This window comes from Mirounga angustirostris, unplaced genomic scaffold, assembly GCF_029215605.1.
Source record: "Mirounga angustirostris isolate CCGP_5_RB_7025 unplaced genomic scaffold, mMirAng1.0.hap1 SCAF_1, whole genome shotgun sequence".
Lineage (NCBI taxonomy): Eukaryota > Metazoa > Chordata > Mammalia > Carnivora > Phocidae > Mirounga > Mirounga angustirostris.
In genome coordinates, this window is record NW_026991709.1 from 143,253,547 (window position 1) to 143,270,431 (window position 16,885).

The 16,885-nt window shown below is 44.3% G+C and overlaps 1 protein-coding gene across 1 annotated transcript in view; it reads left to right on the forward strand.

Annotated features, from left to right (window-relative positions):
• The window catches only part of TGFBR2 (transforming growth factor beta receptor 2), an 89,905-nt gene that overhangs the window by 25,714 nt on the left and 47,306 nt on the right, over window positions 1-16,885 (forward strand). The window contains exons 2-3 of the mRNA XM_045903925.3: window positions 10,419-10,587; window positions 15,342-15,532. Of these exons, the coding sequence (XP_045759881.1) occupies window positions 10,419-10,587; window positions 15,342-15,532 (360 nt within the window). The remainder of the gene's footprint in view (window positions 1-10,418; window positions 10,588-15,341; window positions 15,533-16,885) is intronic.

Below are 16,885 nucleotides of genomic sequence, written 5' to 3' on the forward strand. Positions count from 1 at the left end.
ACTTGGTATTGGACTAGGCATTTGGTCTGCATTCAATAAATGGTGTAGAAATAACTATTATTATTATTATTACTATCTCATGCAAATCTGATTTCTAAAGTAGAAAATTTTCCTTCTCCTTGAACTGAAATAAGTGAGTGTCCACATTAGTGAATCAAATACATATTGGAAAATATCCATATTAGAGAGTTATACATGAATTTTTGCATTCCAGTTAAACCTCCAATACCAAGCGTCTGACTCTTTGTTTCGGCTCAGGTCATGATCTCAGGGTACTGGGATCGAGTCCCACATTGGGCTCTCTGCTCAGTGGGGAGTCTGCTTCTCCCTCTTCCTTTGTGTTCTCGCCCCCACCTCTCTCTCTGAAATAACTACAAAATAAAATCTTTAAAAAAATAAGTAAACCTCCAATACTGGAAGAAAGAGTTGAGTGGACATGTTAATAAATCATTTATGGTGAAAATTCAGATGGCCACAGGGGCCAGACAGGGCTAGGTAGGAGACACGAGGGAGTACCAGGGAGTGTAAACATAGGAGTCCTCGTGCCACCTCAAGGGCCCACCGCCCCTTACCAGCTGACTGAGGACTGTCATCAGGGGACCCTGTAGTCCCACTGCTGCCACATCTTTTTAGTTTCTTAATTGGAGTTGGAAATATGGCTTTTCATGTGAAATATCCTCATTTTAAAACTTGGGTCACATTTTCAAAAGAAAGAGTTTAGGCCAAACAGAGCACATCAGGGGGCTGTACGTGGCTCATGCAGTCCTGTCTCCCAGCCTGGTCTACTCCCAGGTTACTTTGTGGTCAGAAACCAAGCATCTGGGACCTTACCCCTTAAAGAAGTATTTCACCTGAGTGCTATGGTATTTCCCACCCTTTTCCAGAGTGGGAATTAGGGGAATCATCTGCTTTGACCAGTATTTTCACATACTTAATACAACTGTAATTGAAAAACCTCTCAGGCACCAGGCATGCACATTTTGAGGAGAAGGGGAGAAAGCCTCTACAGAGAAATTTCTAAATGAAAAGCCCAATCTCACAGGAAATTGATATGCAGGCCAAATTCCTTGCTTCGTTGAAGCAAATGGCTCATCTCGAGTGCCTATTTTTCTGATTCTCTAATAGTTTTTACCTTTAAAAAAAAAAATCCCTTCCCAGATTTTCTATTAGTTTTGGAATTTGGCATTAGTGCCTCAGCCCTTGAAGTGCCTCAGCACTTCAAGATAAAGTATTGTTTAAATCTTAAATGAATAACTTCATTAAGAAGCACATCTTTATGAAGAGCCTTTCCATTTCCAAGGTTCTTTAGATAAAAATCATTTTTGTACATTTTTTTTTTTTTTTTGGTTCCCTGCAAGAACGTAAGCATCTTGAGGAAAAAGGATTATGTCTTATACTATCCACTCTTGCCCTCACGGTTTAATATGAAGCCGCTCACAGAGCAGATACGTGATGCATGTTGGTTTACGTCGGCTGATTTTTCTGGTAACAAATTATTTGAGCTGAATTGGAATGCGATAGCACTCCATAAATCGTGTGCTCATTATCTTGCCTCTATCAGGTTTTTACCAGTGCTGTTTTGACTGTCACCAAGGAGTTAGTTAATCATATTTACTTGCAGTAATCTCTGGGTCCCTTTGCTTGTTGCCACAGTATATACCATTCAAGTCGTATCAACTCAGGGAGAATTGTTTTCTCAGTTACTATTGCTTTACATAAAGTACCAACTTTCAAGCATTTCCCAGCAAAAGAACAGTTAATATTTTGACAGTATGTGAAATAGGGCCAAATTGTACCCCTTCACTTGGTATAGTATCTCATTTGCATTGATGTGGCTTAATTTTTTCAACCAGTTTCCTCTTTTCCTCAGCCCCAGCCCCTGCATGCGCCTGGTGTCGGCTCATCTCAAAGTCTCGACAGTTAGGATTTGCCAGATAAACACGCTGTGAAAATCAGCTTTCTCAATGATAAACTAAAATTGCCAAGTGTGGACGGTGGTATTTGTTGCCAGCTACTCACCCCTGCCCAGCTCTCTGAGGGCTGTTTTTCTACTAGATCCTATTAAAGATGAAGGAGGATGATTGCGAGAGTTGAAAGTTTTTCAGCTCTTTGAATATGGCAAAAATGCTAGTATTCTGAAATACTGCCTTTGGCAATAAGATAGATATTTCCATCTGCAAGAGTCATTTTAAATGTTTGGGTTTTGTCACCTGATATGTGACCTGATTCTGGGACATATATCCAAAAAAAAAAAAAAAAAAAAAAGAAAGAAAGCAAATTCGGCAAGTGTTGGGAGAACTCAAGCTGCACTTCATCCTCAACGATCCAAGAAATTCAGGGCTAAGCAAGAAAACAGAGTGTGCACATTGGGAGCTATTTGGAGCTCTAGGGGCTGGGGAGTGTTCAATTGAGAAGTTTGCAATCGAAACCCCAGCTCAGTTATTTTATGTTTGTCCCTAGAAAATGCCAATTATTTTTCCATTCAGCTACAGCTTGTTTTATTCTATATAGGGCTTTTAAAAATTTCCTTGTACATCAAATCTTAAAAATCCTCTTTTAAAGACACAGTCAAGTTTTCAATTTAAAGTACCCTATTGGATGAATCCCTTTGAAGCATGCTTTAATCCCTTAATTTACTTGTTTGGTGAATACAAATTTCTATGTTTGTTTATGCAGTTTCCTTAAAGCAATCCATAGTGAACAATTCAACTCATTTTAGCCAGAAAGGCTAAAAAATCAAAAACAAGAACACAAGAAAACAAACCTTCAAAGCTAAATTCCTCAGTTGAACAAGTCAAAGAGGGAGGAAACACACACGCGCACACACACACGCACACACACACCCCTCCTCTCTGATTCATTGTTACCTATGCTTCAGTGAAGTTTTATTAGGATGGTTGACAACTGTCCAGATTCATTAGTTTATTTGCCAGCCCCTGACATTTAAGTTTTTAAACCAGGCCTTGAGTTTATTCAGTTCATTTCTTGAGTAGAATATTTCTATTATGAGAGTAGGCGGACAAAGTCTGAGATTCCATTCTTGGCCCTCGTTGCTTCTGCCAGGACTTTTTCTCTGCCTTCTCAACTCTCCTTGCCTTTTGTAAATCTCATTTGGGTCAAGCCAGGCGTATGAACAGCATACACACCAGAGCATGCATGTGCCCCTCAGCCTTCCCATATGCAAAATGCAGGATGCATATTTGTTGAATGATTCTCTGTCTTCAGAGATCTCGTCTCCACGTTGTCTGCATCCCTCATTCTGCTCAGCCTCTCCTGATCTGAGCAATGTTCTCAGCTCAGAGTACCTTTTTGTCCTTCCCCTGCCTCTCAAAACCAGCCATTCTTCAAGGACAGACTCCTCCTTGAAACTAGATATTCCTATAGCAGCTCTCTTTCTTTTCCTGACCTCATGCTTGCATTTAAAGGCAAGTAGGTAACGTTTGATAATTCTGCTTCTCCAACTAGAATGTAAGCCACAAGAGGGCGGGGACCAAGCTGAGGTGTGTTCTAAATCTCTTACTGTGTGGAGAATATCACAGACACTTGACAAGTCCTTAACTGTTGACCATGTGGTAGGCAATTTCGGTGTGGAATGACTGGAATGATTTTTCTGCCATTTCAAAGAGATTTTAGAGTATTGATTAGGTCATCCTTGGGAGGTTTTTTAAAAAGTATTATTATTACAGAGGGGCGCCTGGGTGATTCAGTTGTTAAACGTCTGCCTTCGGCTCAGGTCATGATCCCAGGGTCCCGGGATGGAGCCCCGCATCGGGCTCCCTGCTCCGCGGGGGGCCTGCTTCCCCCTCCCCCTCTCCCCCTGCTTGTGTTCCCTCTCTCACTGTGTCTCTCTGTCAAATAAATAAATAAATTCTTTTTTTTAAAAAAAGTATTATTATTACAGAACATTTGCATGAAAATATTCTGAAAAAAAATGAAAGAATTGATGTATTCAGGCCACTTGTCTCTATTTCTCTCCTCCCCGTACCCTGGTCCCCAAGTTAGCTATGTGATGGTTTCATAGTGATCCTGGTGCCGCAGGGACCATGTGGAACCATCACTTGAAGGAAAGCCCACCTCCCCTGCTCTCAAGATGTTTGTAATTCCTTAGAGAATGAGGATTCAAGCACTTTTAAAACTAAAAAAGAAGGTATTGCATTGTGTTAGACTCTCCAGGTATGCCGTGGAGAAGAAAAATATTCCTGAAATATCTTTGACTTAATCACGAGGTGTTTTTTGTTTGTTTATAGTAATTGGCCGAAGTATTTTATTCACTTGGAAGTGTCTTTCTTTCCTGGGGGATCATGAGGGGATGGACTCCTCTGAGGCTGCTTGACTTGCAGCTTTGTTCTGGAGGGGAGGACGTGTGTGACGGGCCCATACACTTGTCCCACCTGGTCTCGGGGGCCGTGGGTGTTTGTTGCCAGCATCACAGACCATGGCGGCTGCCTGCCAGATGGTTGCCTCAGTGTCTGACTCTGAAATGCCAACTGCAATTAAAAACCTTCTTTCAGAGAACAAGTCTTTCAATTCTGGGTCCATATGGTGATCAGAGCCTCTGGGCCTGTGATCGTTTAAGAGGCCAGACTCAAGAGAAAAGCAGATGGAAAGAACTGTAAGATGAGACATGCTTGTAAAAAAGGTGAGGAATAGTATTTAATTTTGCTGGATCCAGCATGAGTGGAGAAAGGGAAAATAATGGCCAGTCAAAAACTGGGTTCACCCTCACTTTCCTGCTCAACATGTGAACCAGCCTCATGGGCATAACCTGGGACCGGTCTCAGCTCCTACCTGTAATGCTCACTTTAATGAGGACTTGGCCAGGTTTCGGGTCCCCGTTCTTCCATCAAACATTAACCTGGGCGTTGCTGTGAAGGTCCTTTGCAAATGTGATTAACAACTGCAATCAGTTGACTTTAGGTAAAGGCGTTTACCCCCGGTAATGTGACTGGGTCTCTTCCAATCAGTTGGAAGGCCTTGGGAGCAGAAAAGGTTTTCTGGAGAAGAAATTTCAGTCTCAACACTGCCGCATTCATTCCTGCCTGAGTTTGCAGCCTGCTGGCCTGCCCTATAAATTTCAGACTTGCCAGCCCCCCTATTGCATGAGCCAATACACAACCCCACACCTGTGGGTTAAACGTATTCCCAAAAGCTTTGTGTCCCTCTTAGCATCTGAGAAGCACGGCTGAGAAGCATACTGAGTTCTGTTTGCCAGTTGCCATGGATTATTCTTTGAGTTGCTGCACGTAGTTGTATTGGTTTTCCTGGTCCTGCTCTGAAACATACAGCACTAAGCAGGACAGCCACACGTGTCTGTAGAATAAATGAATTCTTAGGTGCCCCCCCAAAACACACCCCTAAACAAGAGTAGATAGATGCATGAATTCAAAGGTATGTGAATGCCTTCCTGGCAAAGTGTTTAAGATTATTTGTAGAGTCTTGAGATTTTTACCTACTAGTTCAGTTAATAGTTGACACTGTTCCAAAGATACAGACTAAGAATTTATATCCAAAATTCCCTACATTGATCTGGAGTAAACCCAAGCCTTATTAGGCTGCTCATCACTGAACTTCAAAGCCAACAGTACTTTTCCAGAAATAGACACAGCTAAGGATTGACTTAATTCATGTTCTCAAACCCTGGAACTTGTGTCTTCAGGCAATGAGTTTGGGGAAAATGTGCCCTAAAATGAGGAAGGCAGCGTGACCTAGACTGAAGGGCTTGATATTACTCATGGGTTTGTTTGAAGAGAAGTGAAATATGATGTGCCATGTGATCCCATCATATGCTGAAAGAAGCTGCCCATGCTTACTTCCTTTAGTGAATGACTTTCTAGGTGAGAGACACTCTTATTGAAACCTCTTTCTGGGGGACATTCTGAATAGCTAATTTGCCTGTTATGGGTAGAAAATTCCCGGAGGATTGTCAGCTGCGCACAGAGGTCCTAGAGACACTAAAATACACTACCTTAATATGAAAATATGTTAATTAAAGACGCAGGAGAGTAATTTAACCTGAATTGGAAGTGATTTTGAAGTTGGTTAGGGTTTATTCTGGGGTTAATTAGATGGCTTTTGTTGTGCTGTTTAGGGTAATAACTTTGTCCCTGGCTGTTCACATATATCCATTTATTCTTCATGACTTAGGCTTCATGAACATTATTAAACGTAAGGTGTTTGATACCCGTGGTCACAATGGTAACTTCTTTTCCCGATGACTGGAATGCACAGATGTAATCCGAGCCTACAGTGAATAGCCATCACCACCCTTCCTGCCCCCGGGAGCCCTGCACCCCACTCTGATTAGCGGTGAACTACTTAGGGTGTTTTCCATGACCCTGGAGGACACTGGGCTAGTCCTTGGATTCTTCAGTAGGGGTTTACAGGTCTTCAGGGAGTCTGTAAGTCAGCCTTCTGCAATGATGAGCACAACTTTGTACGTATGTCTCTCGGCCCCTTCTCCCCATCATGACTCCATAGCGTTTTTATCCAAATTAGGTGACCTCCAACAAAGCTTGAGGGCAGCTTTGCCCTTTACACTTCACCCTATCCCACCAACAGACATATTCACAAGGGAGAATGCTGGCTTAAAGAGGAGGCTGACCGTTATTGACTGGCCAGAGTTGTCAAGGTGGGGGGCCTCCTGAGGCCAATTAGCTAGGGAGTGGCTGGCTAGGGAAGGGAGGGAGGGAGGGGGATTGTAGTGAATATGCTCTAGGTAAAGGCTTTCAAATTTTGCAAAAAAAAAAAAAAAAAAAGGGAAGAAGAAGCTGATCAAGCTAAAAAGTCTGTTCACCTTCGCAATGGTTGCTTTTACGATAATAAAGAGAAAAAAGAGGCCTCCTTACTGGGTGCTTATGACGTGATATGTGGTAACATACTTTACCTGGCACACAGTAGGTGCTTAGGTGTGCGTGCATTCCCGTTGTAAGCCGTCCCCTCCCCCGCGGGCCTGAGCCTCCAGGTGTGGAGGCCTTTTTCCCAGAGGTCATTGCAAAGGTCTGCTCTTTCTGGGCCTTGCTGTAGGCAGCAGGCCTCATACATCTGCACGTCTGCAGGGGCCTCGTTCGCAGACTGTGGTCTGAGGGACACCCCAGAGCTGGGCAGCTTGGTGGCCCTTCTCTATTGTTTTTTGTGTTTTTTTCTTTCTCGATGGCCCTCTTTTGTGTCTTCACTGTTGATTGTGTTTTGTAGGCATTAGATCTAAACCACTTAAACTTGTCAACACGTCTGTGGCCGCCCCTGTGGCTTCCAACAGCGGACTCACTGTTGGCACGTCTCTCCTTTCACTCCTGACTCCTCTAGCTTTTCTCACTCTTCTTAGCTTGTGTCAGAAAAGCACTGGCCAGCCCAGCAAAGGACTCCTTTCCATCTGAGGTGTAAAAGGGTGCATCACATAGCATTCGGGCCCTGGTTTTTACAAGGAATCTCCTTCCAGATTTATTGAAGGGCTGGTCCTTCATTGTCACAGGAGGTGTGTGTGTGTGTGTGTGTGTGTGTGTGATGGGGGTGGGGTACCTTTTTTGTTTTCTGCTAGTCAGGTTGTTTTCAACTCATTCCAGGTCAGGGTTCTCTGCCTTGGATGCACATTAGAATATCTGGGCAGCTTCGAAAAACCTCGATGCTCAAGCCACCTTCCAGAATAATTAAATCAGCGTATATGGAAGTGGGACTCAGGCCTCATTATTTTTTTAAACCTCCCTAGGTGATTGATTCTAACATGCCCTCAAAGTTGGTAACTACTAATACAGGCTAAAATCCTAAAATGTGAGAAGGTTGAATTCCATTTCATGGAGGCTTGATTTTATATTTAAAAACAACAAAGCTTCCTAATCTGCAAATACATGTTTGTTTGTGTGAAACATACTCTATGTAAAAAAAATTCATATAAACAAAACATGACCCAGATTTTTGTTGTTTTACCCCGTCTTACAGGGAAATCTAAAGGGTTAAATTAGTTGCTTCACAAATAGATCCAACTCTAACTATTGTAGAAAAAATATATGTATTCATTGTCGTGTTAGTCCCAAATTGAACACAAAGTTCAGAAAGCATTTTGACTTGTATTTTTAGCTTAGCATAAAGCTCTTGGTCTGGGAGACAAATTTCAAAATAGTTTGTTGCCTAAAAATACACTTCCTGAAATGAACTTGAGGCCTGAGAGGGATGAATTTTTTTTTTTTCTTCTATATTTAATGTTACCACAAGAAAGCAAATCTGAAATTTATATATGTTTGTATTTTTAGAGACCCAGGAAACAGGTGCTATGCCTAAGCGACAAGGAGGGTTTCGTGGCAAAGTGTGGATGACAGAAATCAAAAATTCACGGGTCAGGGAGAGACCATGGGAGGGCGTTGAAGTTGTTTGTCTGGCTGTAGGCAGGAGCATACTTGACACAGGGAGGAGATGAGGAGGCTCTCCTTAGGCCTTTCCAAGGGAGAGCCCTGGGAGAAGCACACCTCCCAGCTGCCTAATAGCCAGTGGCTGGTCCAGTGCTATAGGTGGTCTAGGCATGTAATCTTTCTTAGTCTAGCCTGAAAGTGTCTCTAAGTTCATGTTTGTTGACCAAATGCCTCATAACCTTGTCTTACTTCACTTGACTCTCTAAACTCAACCCTTTATTTATTTATTTTTTTAAGATTTTATTTATTTGTGTGAGAGAGAGAGAGAGACTGAGCACGAGCAGGGGGAACGGCAGGCAGAGGGAGAAGTAGGCTCCCCGCTGAGCAGGGAGCCCGATGCGGGGCTCGATCCCAGGACCCTGGGATCATGACGTGAGCCAAAGGCAGACACTTAACAGCTGAGCCACCCAGGCATCCCTAAACTCAACCCTTTAATTTCCACTTTTCCCAATAGAAATGGATCTCTTGGAGGAAGAAGATGGGGCAGGCACTGTTACACCTTTTTTAATGGTCTCTCAACATGTAGCATGTGTTTTGCTAAGAATGGTCTGCCTTATAATATGCTATAGATGACTGTGAATGAATATTGCATTTATAATCGCCACCCTCCCCATCTGAGTGAAGAAGTTCTATATCGTTTCCCACTTGGTATAAAGAGCCAAATGTGAACTTCTATTCAGTCCTTGTGTATTCACTATTCACTCACTCATTCAACAAATACTTTTGGATACCTTCTGTGGAGCAGGTCCTCTTCTTGACACTGGAGACCCAGTATGGAAATAAGGCAGACAAAAGCTCAAGGAGCTTGCATTCTGGTGGATAGATTATAAACAAGTAAGTGAGTGAGATAGTTGTGCAGGAGATAAAACAGAATCCTATGCCAGTTACTTGTGGGCTGCTTTAGGATGAAGAGGTGACATTAATTGGCGACCAGAAAGGGGACAAAGGGAATTGCAAGTGAAAGGCTCTGAGGAGGAAGGAACTTGGCTTCTTCCAGGGAGGCCCATGTGTCCTAAAAGGTAATGAGTAAGGAGTAAATATGGGTTGGTGGTGGGGGATGAAGTCAGAGAGGCAGCGGAGAGCAGACTCTCAAGGTGGAACTCAGCTTTTCCACACCTGCAGGACTCCAGTGCTCTGAACCTCGCCAATGTTTGGGATTCTGTCTCGGAGACAGTCAGTGTTGGTTAATCACCAGATTTTCCTCAAAGCAATTAGAACCAGTCTCTTTCTTTCTTTCTTTCTTTCTTTTTTTTTTTAAGATTTTATTTATGTATTTGAGAGAGAGAGCACAGAGGGGAGGGAGAAGCAGACTCTCTGCTGAGCAGAGAGCCCGATGCAGGACTTGATCCCAGGACCCCGGGATCATGACCTGAACCAAAGGCAGACGCTTAACTGACTGAGCCACCTAGGCGCCCCTAGAACCAGTCTCTTGCAAAGAAGGCCCTTAGAGCTCTTCCTGTGCAGGTCAGGAGAACGAGGGCAGTGTCCTGCCTCACCTACAGTGTCTCCTCTGAGTTGGCCAACACCCTTTCGTGCACCGCACAGCTCTGCTCCATTGTGACCTGTCTCTGCCCATCTGGGTGGTGACTCTTGTCAGGATCCCGTATCCTCTGTGCTTCTCTCTATTTTGGGTTACCCTACCCTCATCTGTTTCCTTGTCTGTCTACTCAACTAAAGGATAATTTCCCTAAGGTAGCATTCTCTGTGCTCCTAGCACCCAGACTATGCAGTGGACCAATCAGATCTATGTTTCTTGATTGAACGATTGTGTTTGGAGATAGAGTGCCTTACGGTAATCAAGGACAAAAGCATGAAGTTACTCAAACCTTCTCCCCCCCACCCCAACCATACCCCCCTGCCATGGTTTTCATTACAAATTGCCTACGTGAAGGAAATTCTAATCTGATGTGAAGGCATTATTTTGGTTCATTTGAAATTGCATAACATCATCAGGAATTCATTGGCAGGCTGCCTAGCAGTGAGATACTCATTTAATGTGTCTTTCTTTCCTCTCCTCAGTTAATAATAACATGATGGTCACTGACAACAATGGTGTCATCAAATTTCCACAATTGTGTAAATTTTGCGATGTGAGATCTTCCACCTGTGACAACCAGAAATCCTGCGTGAGCAACTGCAGCATTACATCCATCTGTGAGAAGCCACATGAAGTCTGTCTGGCTGTCTGGTAAGGTGGCCTTTGAAAATCTCCGTTTCCCCCCCCTTTTGTAAGTGATGTACACCGGGGTACATGGAGTCAGGGCTCTCTCCATGCCCCCTCACACATCCCTTTCTTTCAGGCCATCTCTCTTTCAAATAATTACATGTAATTTCCAGAGAGATTCTGTCCTTCCTCAGATACATACACACCCATGTGTATCTATATTTATGTGCGTGTGACAGGATATAAGATGACTGTTAATATTTACAATAAATCCGAGGCCCCTTCCCTGTATGAAGGAGAGACATTTGCCACTTGTCATTTTAATTGACACCTGCTTGGTACCCCAGAGGGACACCAGGAGCTTTGTTCTTCTGAGGCAATCTCTGTCTTGTTCTGTGGAAGGAGAGGAGATGAAAGGTGGGCTGTTGGAAGAGGAAAGCTTTTGTCAAAAAAAAAAAAAAGGAAGCTTTTTGGAGAACCAGAAGAACAACCCATTCTTTACTCAGAAGTCCTGGCCAGGTCACTCACAGCACCACAGGCTACATGCAACATCTTCTTGGATCAACACTGCGTATTTCTCTTAGATCACATTCCCTCCATATTCTCTCTCTCCCCCTCCCTCCCTCCATATTCCCTTCATATTCTCTCTCTTTCTCTCTCCCTCTCATTCCCCCCACCTTAACACACACACACACACACACATACATGGTGCTCACAAATCCTTTGATTCCTTCATAGTTACAGACTGGGAGTATGAGCAAGAGATAAAAGGAAAATAGAGATTAAAAGAGCCCCCCTTTTATAAAAATGTATAAATTCGTTAATGAAATATAACATTTATAGACTTATTCTGATGTTTTGAATTTATCAGCCAATTTTTTTTTTTTTAAGTAACCTATGTGTCTCCTGGTCAGTTGGCAAATGAGAATATAAACCCAAATATCTCCCCGCTCCTCGTTGGGGGAGTAAGTCTTTTGACCACATATAGTTAGACTTGATGATAGATCTGGAAACTTGCAAATTTCCATACATACTGCAGATGAACTAGTTTGGCAAGCACTAAAAGAATGTTAATAGCAGAGAGCTGTTGTGATACCTTGTTGTACCTGCCAACTTCATTCAGGTCCAGTTCTGAGCAATGCCTTTGCAAAAGGGATTTTGACAAAGATCATGTCCAGAGGCAAAGGGGCCAGTATGATTGAGGGCTTAGGAAGTTGACGATGTGAGGAATGGCTGATGGAATCAGACACAGCAAGTCCAGTAGAGAGAAGACATGGATGAGTTCTGTTAAGAGATACTGGACGGGCTCTCAAGTGGAAAATATAAGAAACTTGTTCTGTGTAATCCTGAAGGGCAGAAAGAGGATCCATAAAATTTACCAGGGGACAGACTTCAGTATAAGTTTAAACATTTTCACAAACGTGGTTTCCCAACAGCAAAACAGGCTTCCTCCTCTGAGGAGTCAAAGTTCAGGAGATGCTGGGGGACCACCCATCAAGTCTAGTGCAGGAAAGACTGAGACACCAGATTGGGTGACCTCAGCGCTTCCTTCTTTGCTTCTGTTCTCTGCTGATCATCTTAACTTGTATATGCACTGTGACAGGAGAGCTTACTTCTGCTACCCCAAAAAGGCTCATCTAATAAAGACGTTTTTTTCTTGACCCACCGTACAAACCCCAGCGATTGAATGTGAATCAAGTCTCTCTAGGATTCCAGTCTTTGGAATGAAGCATTATGTTACTCGCTGTCTCAGGAAATGTGAGCATGTAGGGAAGAGGGAACCTCCCTGTCTCCTCACTGTTCCCACCGTAAAGAGTTAATGCAGTGAATGTTGTTTTTACCTGTCTCGGCAGAGACAAATACTCCTGTGGAGTGGAATGTAAGGAGGGAGAAAGGGAAGTGAGAGGTGCTGTGGTACACCTCGCTGATCACCCTCAGCACTGAGGCACTCCCCCCTCAACGACTGGCAGCAGTAGCTGCTGAAGGATCACCCCGAGTCCCTCCAGGGGACTACCCCCACCCCCACCCCCACAGACTGGAGCTTCTTCCCTCATTTGGCTCCTCCTCAAGTTTGCCCCTCTCCATTGGCAGCCAGCATCCCATGACTGGTTGATGCCAGAGTCCAAAATGTCTGGCCACTTGGCCTCCTTCGGGATGGCTCTGACCGGCCATCTTAGCTTCACGGCTTCCAAGGGATCAGTGAGTCGGTTGCTGCGATCTGCATCGTGGCTCCACCCCCACTGTGTGCGGGGTGCTGCTTCCCTTACTGGTGCCTCTCCGAAAACTCTCTGCACAGAAATCTCACAGCCTTAAGGTCTGTTTCCAGGGAACCCAAACTAACAGCCAGATGTGGAAACTGAAAGGCTCTACCCTGGTAATACATTGCAGTGCCTTTATGAGTCTTAGCTTTCTTTTCATTCATTCGCCGATTTGTTTGTTCATTTAACTGATGGCAGTTATGCACCCATACCATGTCAAATGTGTAAGTTCTTTCCAAGGATAAAAATCTTGTGGAACCAAAATTAATTTTATTATCGTGGTTCTTTTGTGAGTGGATAGTGGCAAACCTCTTCAATGGCTCAGGGCAAATGTTTCAGGACAAAGGATAAGTCTGAATTTGGTTCATTGTATTTTCCCTTCTTATGCTCAACTGTATCCAAAGGTATTTTGCAAAGTCAGCTCTGCCTGCCAGGGAGCACTATTACAGGAGTGAGTGGAGCAAGAAGTTAAGGACTTTCCCCAGGCTCAAGTATTCTAACTGAATTTCCTCTCTGCAGTTTTAGTCCTCTAAGCTGCAAGGGGGTGGAAGGCAAGAGGCTCTGGAAGAGCTGCCCAAGAGTTATAGAGTAGCTTTACATCAGGACTCAGTTCCTTCTTCATTCCATTCCTTGGCCTCTAGAAGCTTCCCAAGGAAGAGACATCATGCTTTTACCTGGGGGCACCGAAGACTCAGCGTGCCTTCATTTTGTTACCCAGACCAGAAAACAACCCTTGTTGGGCGTGTGCGTGCGCGCACACGCGCACGCGCACACACACCACTGTGGGGACAGGGAGGAAGGTGCTCTTGTTTCATGGCTGCCATTTTTGCCAAGACTTCCCAGGAAGGGAAGGGGTTAAGGATAAATGGATTTTTAAACATACATAGTTTGTTGTGTGATCACGCCTTCCCTGCTAGCCACGCTAGAATAAGAATTCCAACTGTGGCGTTTCCTTTACCAGTAGAGACCTGCTTAGCAAGGGCTTGCTCCTTTTGTGCCCACTTGAGTGTTAGTTCCAGAACCAGAACCCTTGAACTCCTTCACAATGGCACGCATGGCTCTGCTGGAGTCAGCTCTGGGTTGCATGGAACTCAGCCACATTGACTCCATTCCTGGCTGGACTGTTCCATCTGCACCCTCACTTCTGCTCTTCTTATCCCCTTGTTGACATATCATCCTTTCGTGTCCCTAGTGGTGGTGCCATCAAAATTACTCTTTCACTGTGGATATGGCCCTGCCTGTTTTCCAGGTGAAGGCTGTATTTTCGCTGCTTCTTGCCTCCAACCTGCCTGCCATTTTGTTTGCTGCAAGCAGTCAGCTTGTGGGTGGGGGGGACGGGAGCGGCTGGGTGTGTGTGAACAGGCATGCAGGCACATATGGACCCTCAACTGCCGGCACTCAGAATCCTTCCCAGGGAAGATTATGTTCGCAAAACTGACCACCATTCGGGCCAGATTACCCCTTCCCTAGACTCCCCCTCCAGATGGAGAGAAGACTATTCAAGACAACAGGTATTTTGCATCTGAAATGGTCAGAGATGAGAGGAAAGAGGTCAGCCCAACCTTGGTGCTGGACAGAATCATCCAAGATGGCACGTTTATGAGAGAAGCAGATTGAAAGAGGCAGAGACTGATACACTTTCCCAAGGATGCCAGAGTTTTATTTTGGCTTTTGCAATTATAATAGTGGGCATTAATCATGTCATTTTTAAATGTACTGTACACATAGAGCCCACTGAGCACTTTCTAGGGCCTCAGTCAAATGCCACGGGAGAGCTTCTTAGAGCCCTTAGCTGGGTTAGGCTTCAGACACGTGAAGTGAAGGGATCCTACATGTAGACGTAATTGGTTCATGGCAGTGTAAAATATTTCACTGAACTATAAATGAAGAACCCCGTGCAGTTCTTTCCCATGTGTTTCCATTTCTTCCCCTTCCGTTCCTTTCTGTGAGGCGGGGAAACTGCCAATGCTTCATCTAGGAAGTGTGTTCCGTGCCTTCTGCACAGCCTGCTGCCGACATGGGTTACGCCCTCACACGGAGCCCTCTGGGGCCCAGCAAACAGACGCGGGAACGGCCACGGCGTTCCCAGGAATGCTCTTGGAGCGCAGTTGAGCTAGATGTGACCCTGTCCCTGTGAGATAAGACCGGGGACGCGGTGTGAGCCTGGCAGGGTGTTCAGGACGGAAGGTTTAACCCTGAGGACCTCGCAGTCTTCGGCTTACCATGCCTTCCTCTCTCTTGGTTTAATTAAGATTTAAAGCGTAAGGTTCTCCAGCTGGACAGCCCCCAGGGAAAGCCTTCATGTTTACACTCAAAACGCAATGGAAAAAGTGAAATGGGTAGAAAAATCACAGGAGACTAGAGGACAACCTGTTAACGTGGGAGAACAGGAACCAGCTGCCGTTGTTCAAAAAGCTTTGGGAAGGAAATATGGTCCAGATTGCTTTTCTGTCCAGGGGGCCATATTCATCCATTCTTTTTCTTCTCCTCTCTCCCCTGCCATGAACTTCTGCACCCTAGGAGAAAGAATGATGAGAACATAACACTAGAGACGCTTTGCCATGACCCCAAGGACACCTACCATGGAATCGTTCTCGAAGATGCTGCTTCTCCAAAGTGTATTATGAAGGAAAAAAAGGTGTTGGGCGAGACTTTCTTTATGTGTTCCTGTAGCTCCGACGAGTGCAATGACTATATCATCTTTTCCGAAGGTGAGTGTTCTTCCCTCGAGGGTCAGGAACCCAGCTTCCTCTGTGTCCATCTCTGTGTCCCTGGTCCGAGGTCTCAGACTCCGTCTTCTGGGACTGGAGAGGGAGCTTACACTCTGTGGATTAGGAACCCAGTCACCAGGCGGGACGAGGTGCTTCAGGAGTGATAGGGTTCATTCTGGCCCATAGCCAGTCTGGCTTATAGGACCCACATTATCATTTGCCTTCAACCGACAGTGGTGGTTCTTCACGCAGTCCCTGGAGTGGCAGCAGCAGCATCACCTGAGAAATTTCCAGCAACACAGAATCTGGGGCCCCGTCCCAGCCTGTGGAAGTAGAAACTCTGGGTGCGGGCCCCGCAGTCTGTGTTTGAGCAAGCCCTCCAGGGGATTCTGATGCTGCTCAAATTTGAGAAATGCCGGTCTGGAGATTGGAGGAGGCTGTTGGATACTGGAGGGAGACTTATTTGGAATGAGCTCAGGTGGTTTTGTGTACATGTTCTTAGGATTTGTCTGAAGAGTACTTGTTAATACTCCCATCTGAGAGAAGGACTGAAATGCAGAGGGCAAGTAACGAGCCAGGGTTTGCCCATGGAGGCAGTGAAAGGCGAGGTTAGATGCTAGCCTCCCTCTTTGAAGTTCAGGATTCGCTCAGCTTGAAAGGAGGGCACACACTGCTCCTTCAGTTTAAAACATTATTCAGTGATTTTCAACTACAAAATAGTGTATGTTCCTTACCAAAAATTCAAACAGTCCAACATGTAAATATTTTTAAATGGAAGTACATGAGCCTCATCCCCTCACTCCCGACCCAACAGATAATCAGTGTGGATAGTTTGTTGGATGCATACTTCTATTATTCATTTATATTATCCCTCCTTACCTCCTCTCTTTCCCTATTTCCTCCCTTTCTCCCTTCTTCCCTTCTTTAATCCATGTATCCATCCATCTATCCATCTATCCATCTATCCGTCCATCTGTCTGTCCATCCGTCCATCCATCCACCTCTCAGTGCAAATAGTTGATCATACAGTAAATATTATTTGATAATATTTTTTCACCCAACCACTTTTACTCCTCCTTTTAAACAAGACAATACATATGGATATACTACATGCCTCTTAATTATTGTCTAGAAATTCCATAATATGGATTATCTTCTCTGACTGATTTAACCATTCCCCTGTTGGTAGATTATTAAGGTGTCTCCATTTTTCCTACATTGAATATCTTTGTAAAAGTGTCTTATACATTTGTGCTAATATTTCTGCAAAATAAGACTTGAATTTCATTTCTAGAAATGAAATTTTGGATCAGAAGTTATACACATTTTAAGTCTGGATAACCACTGCTAAAC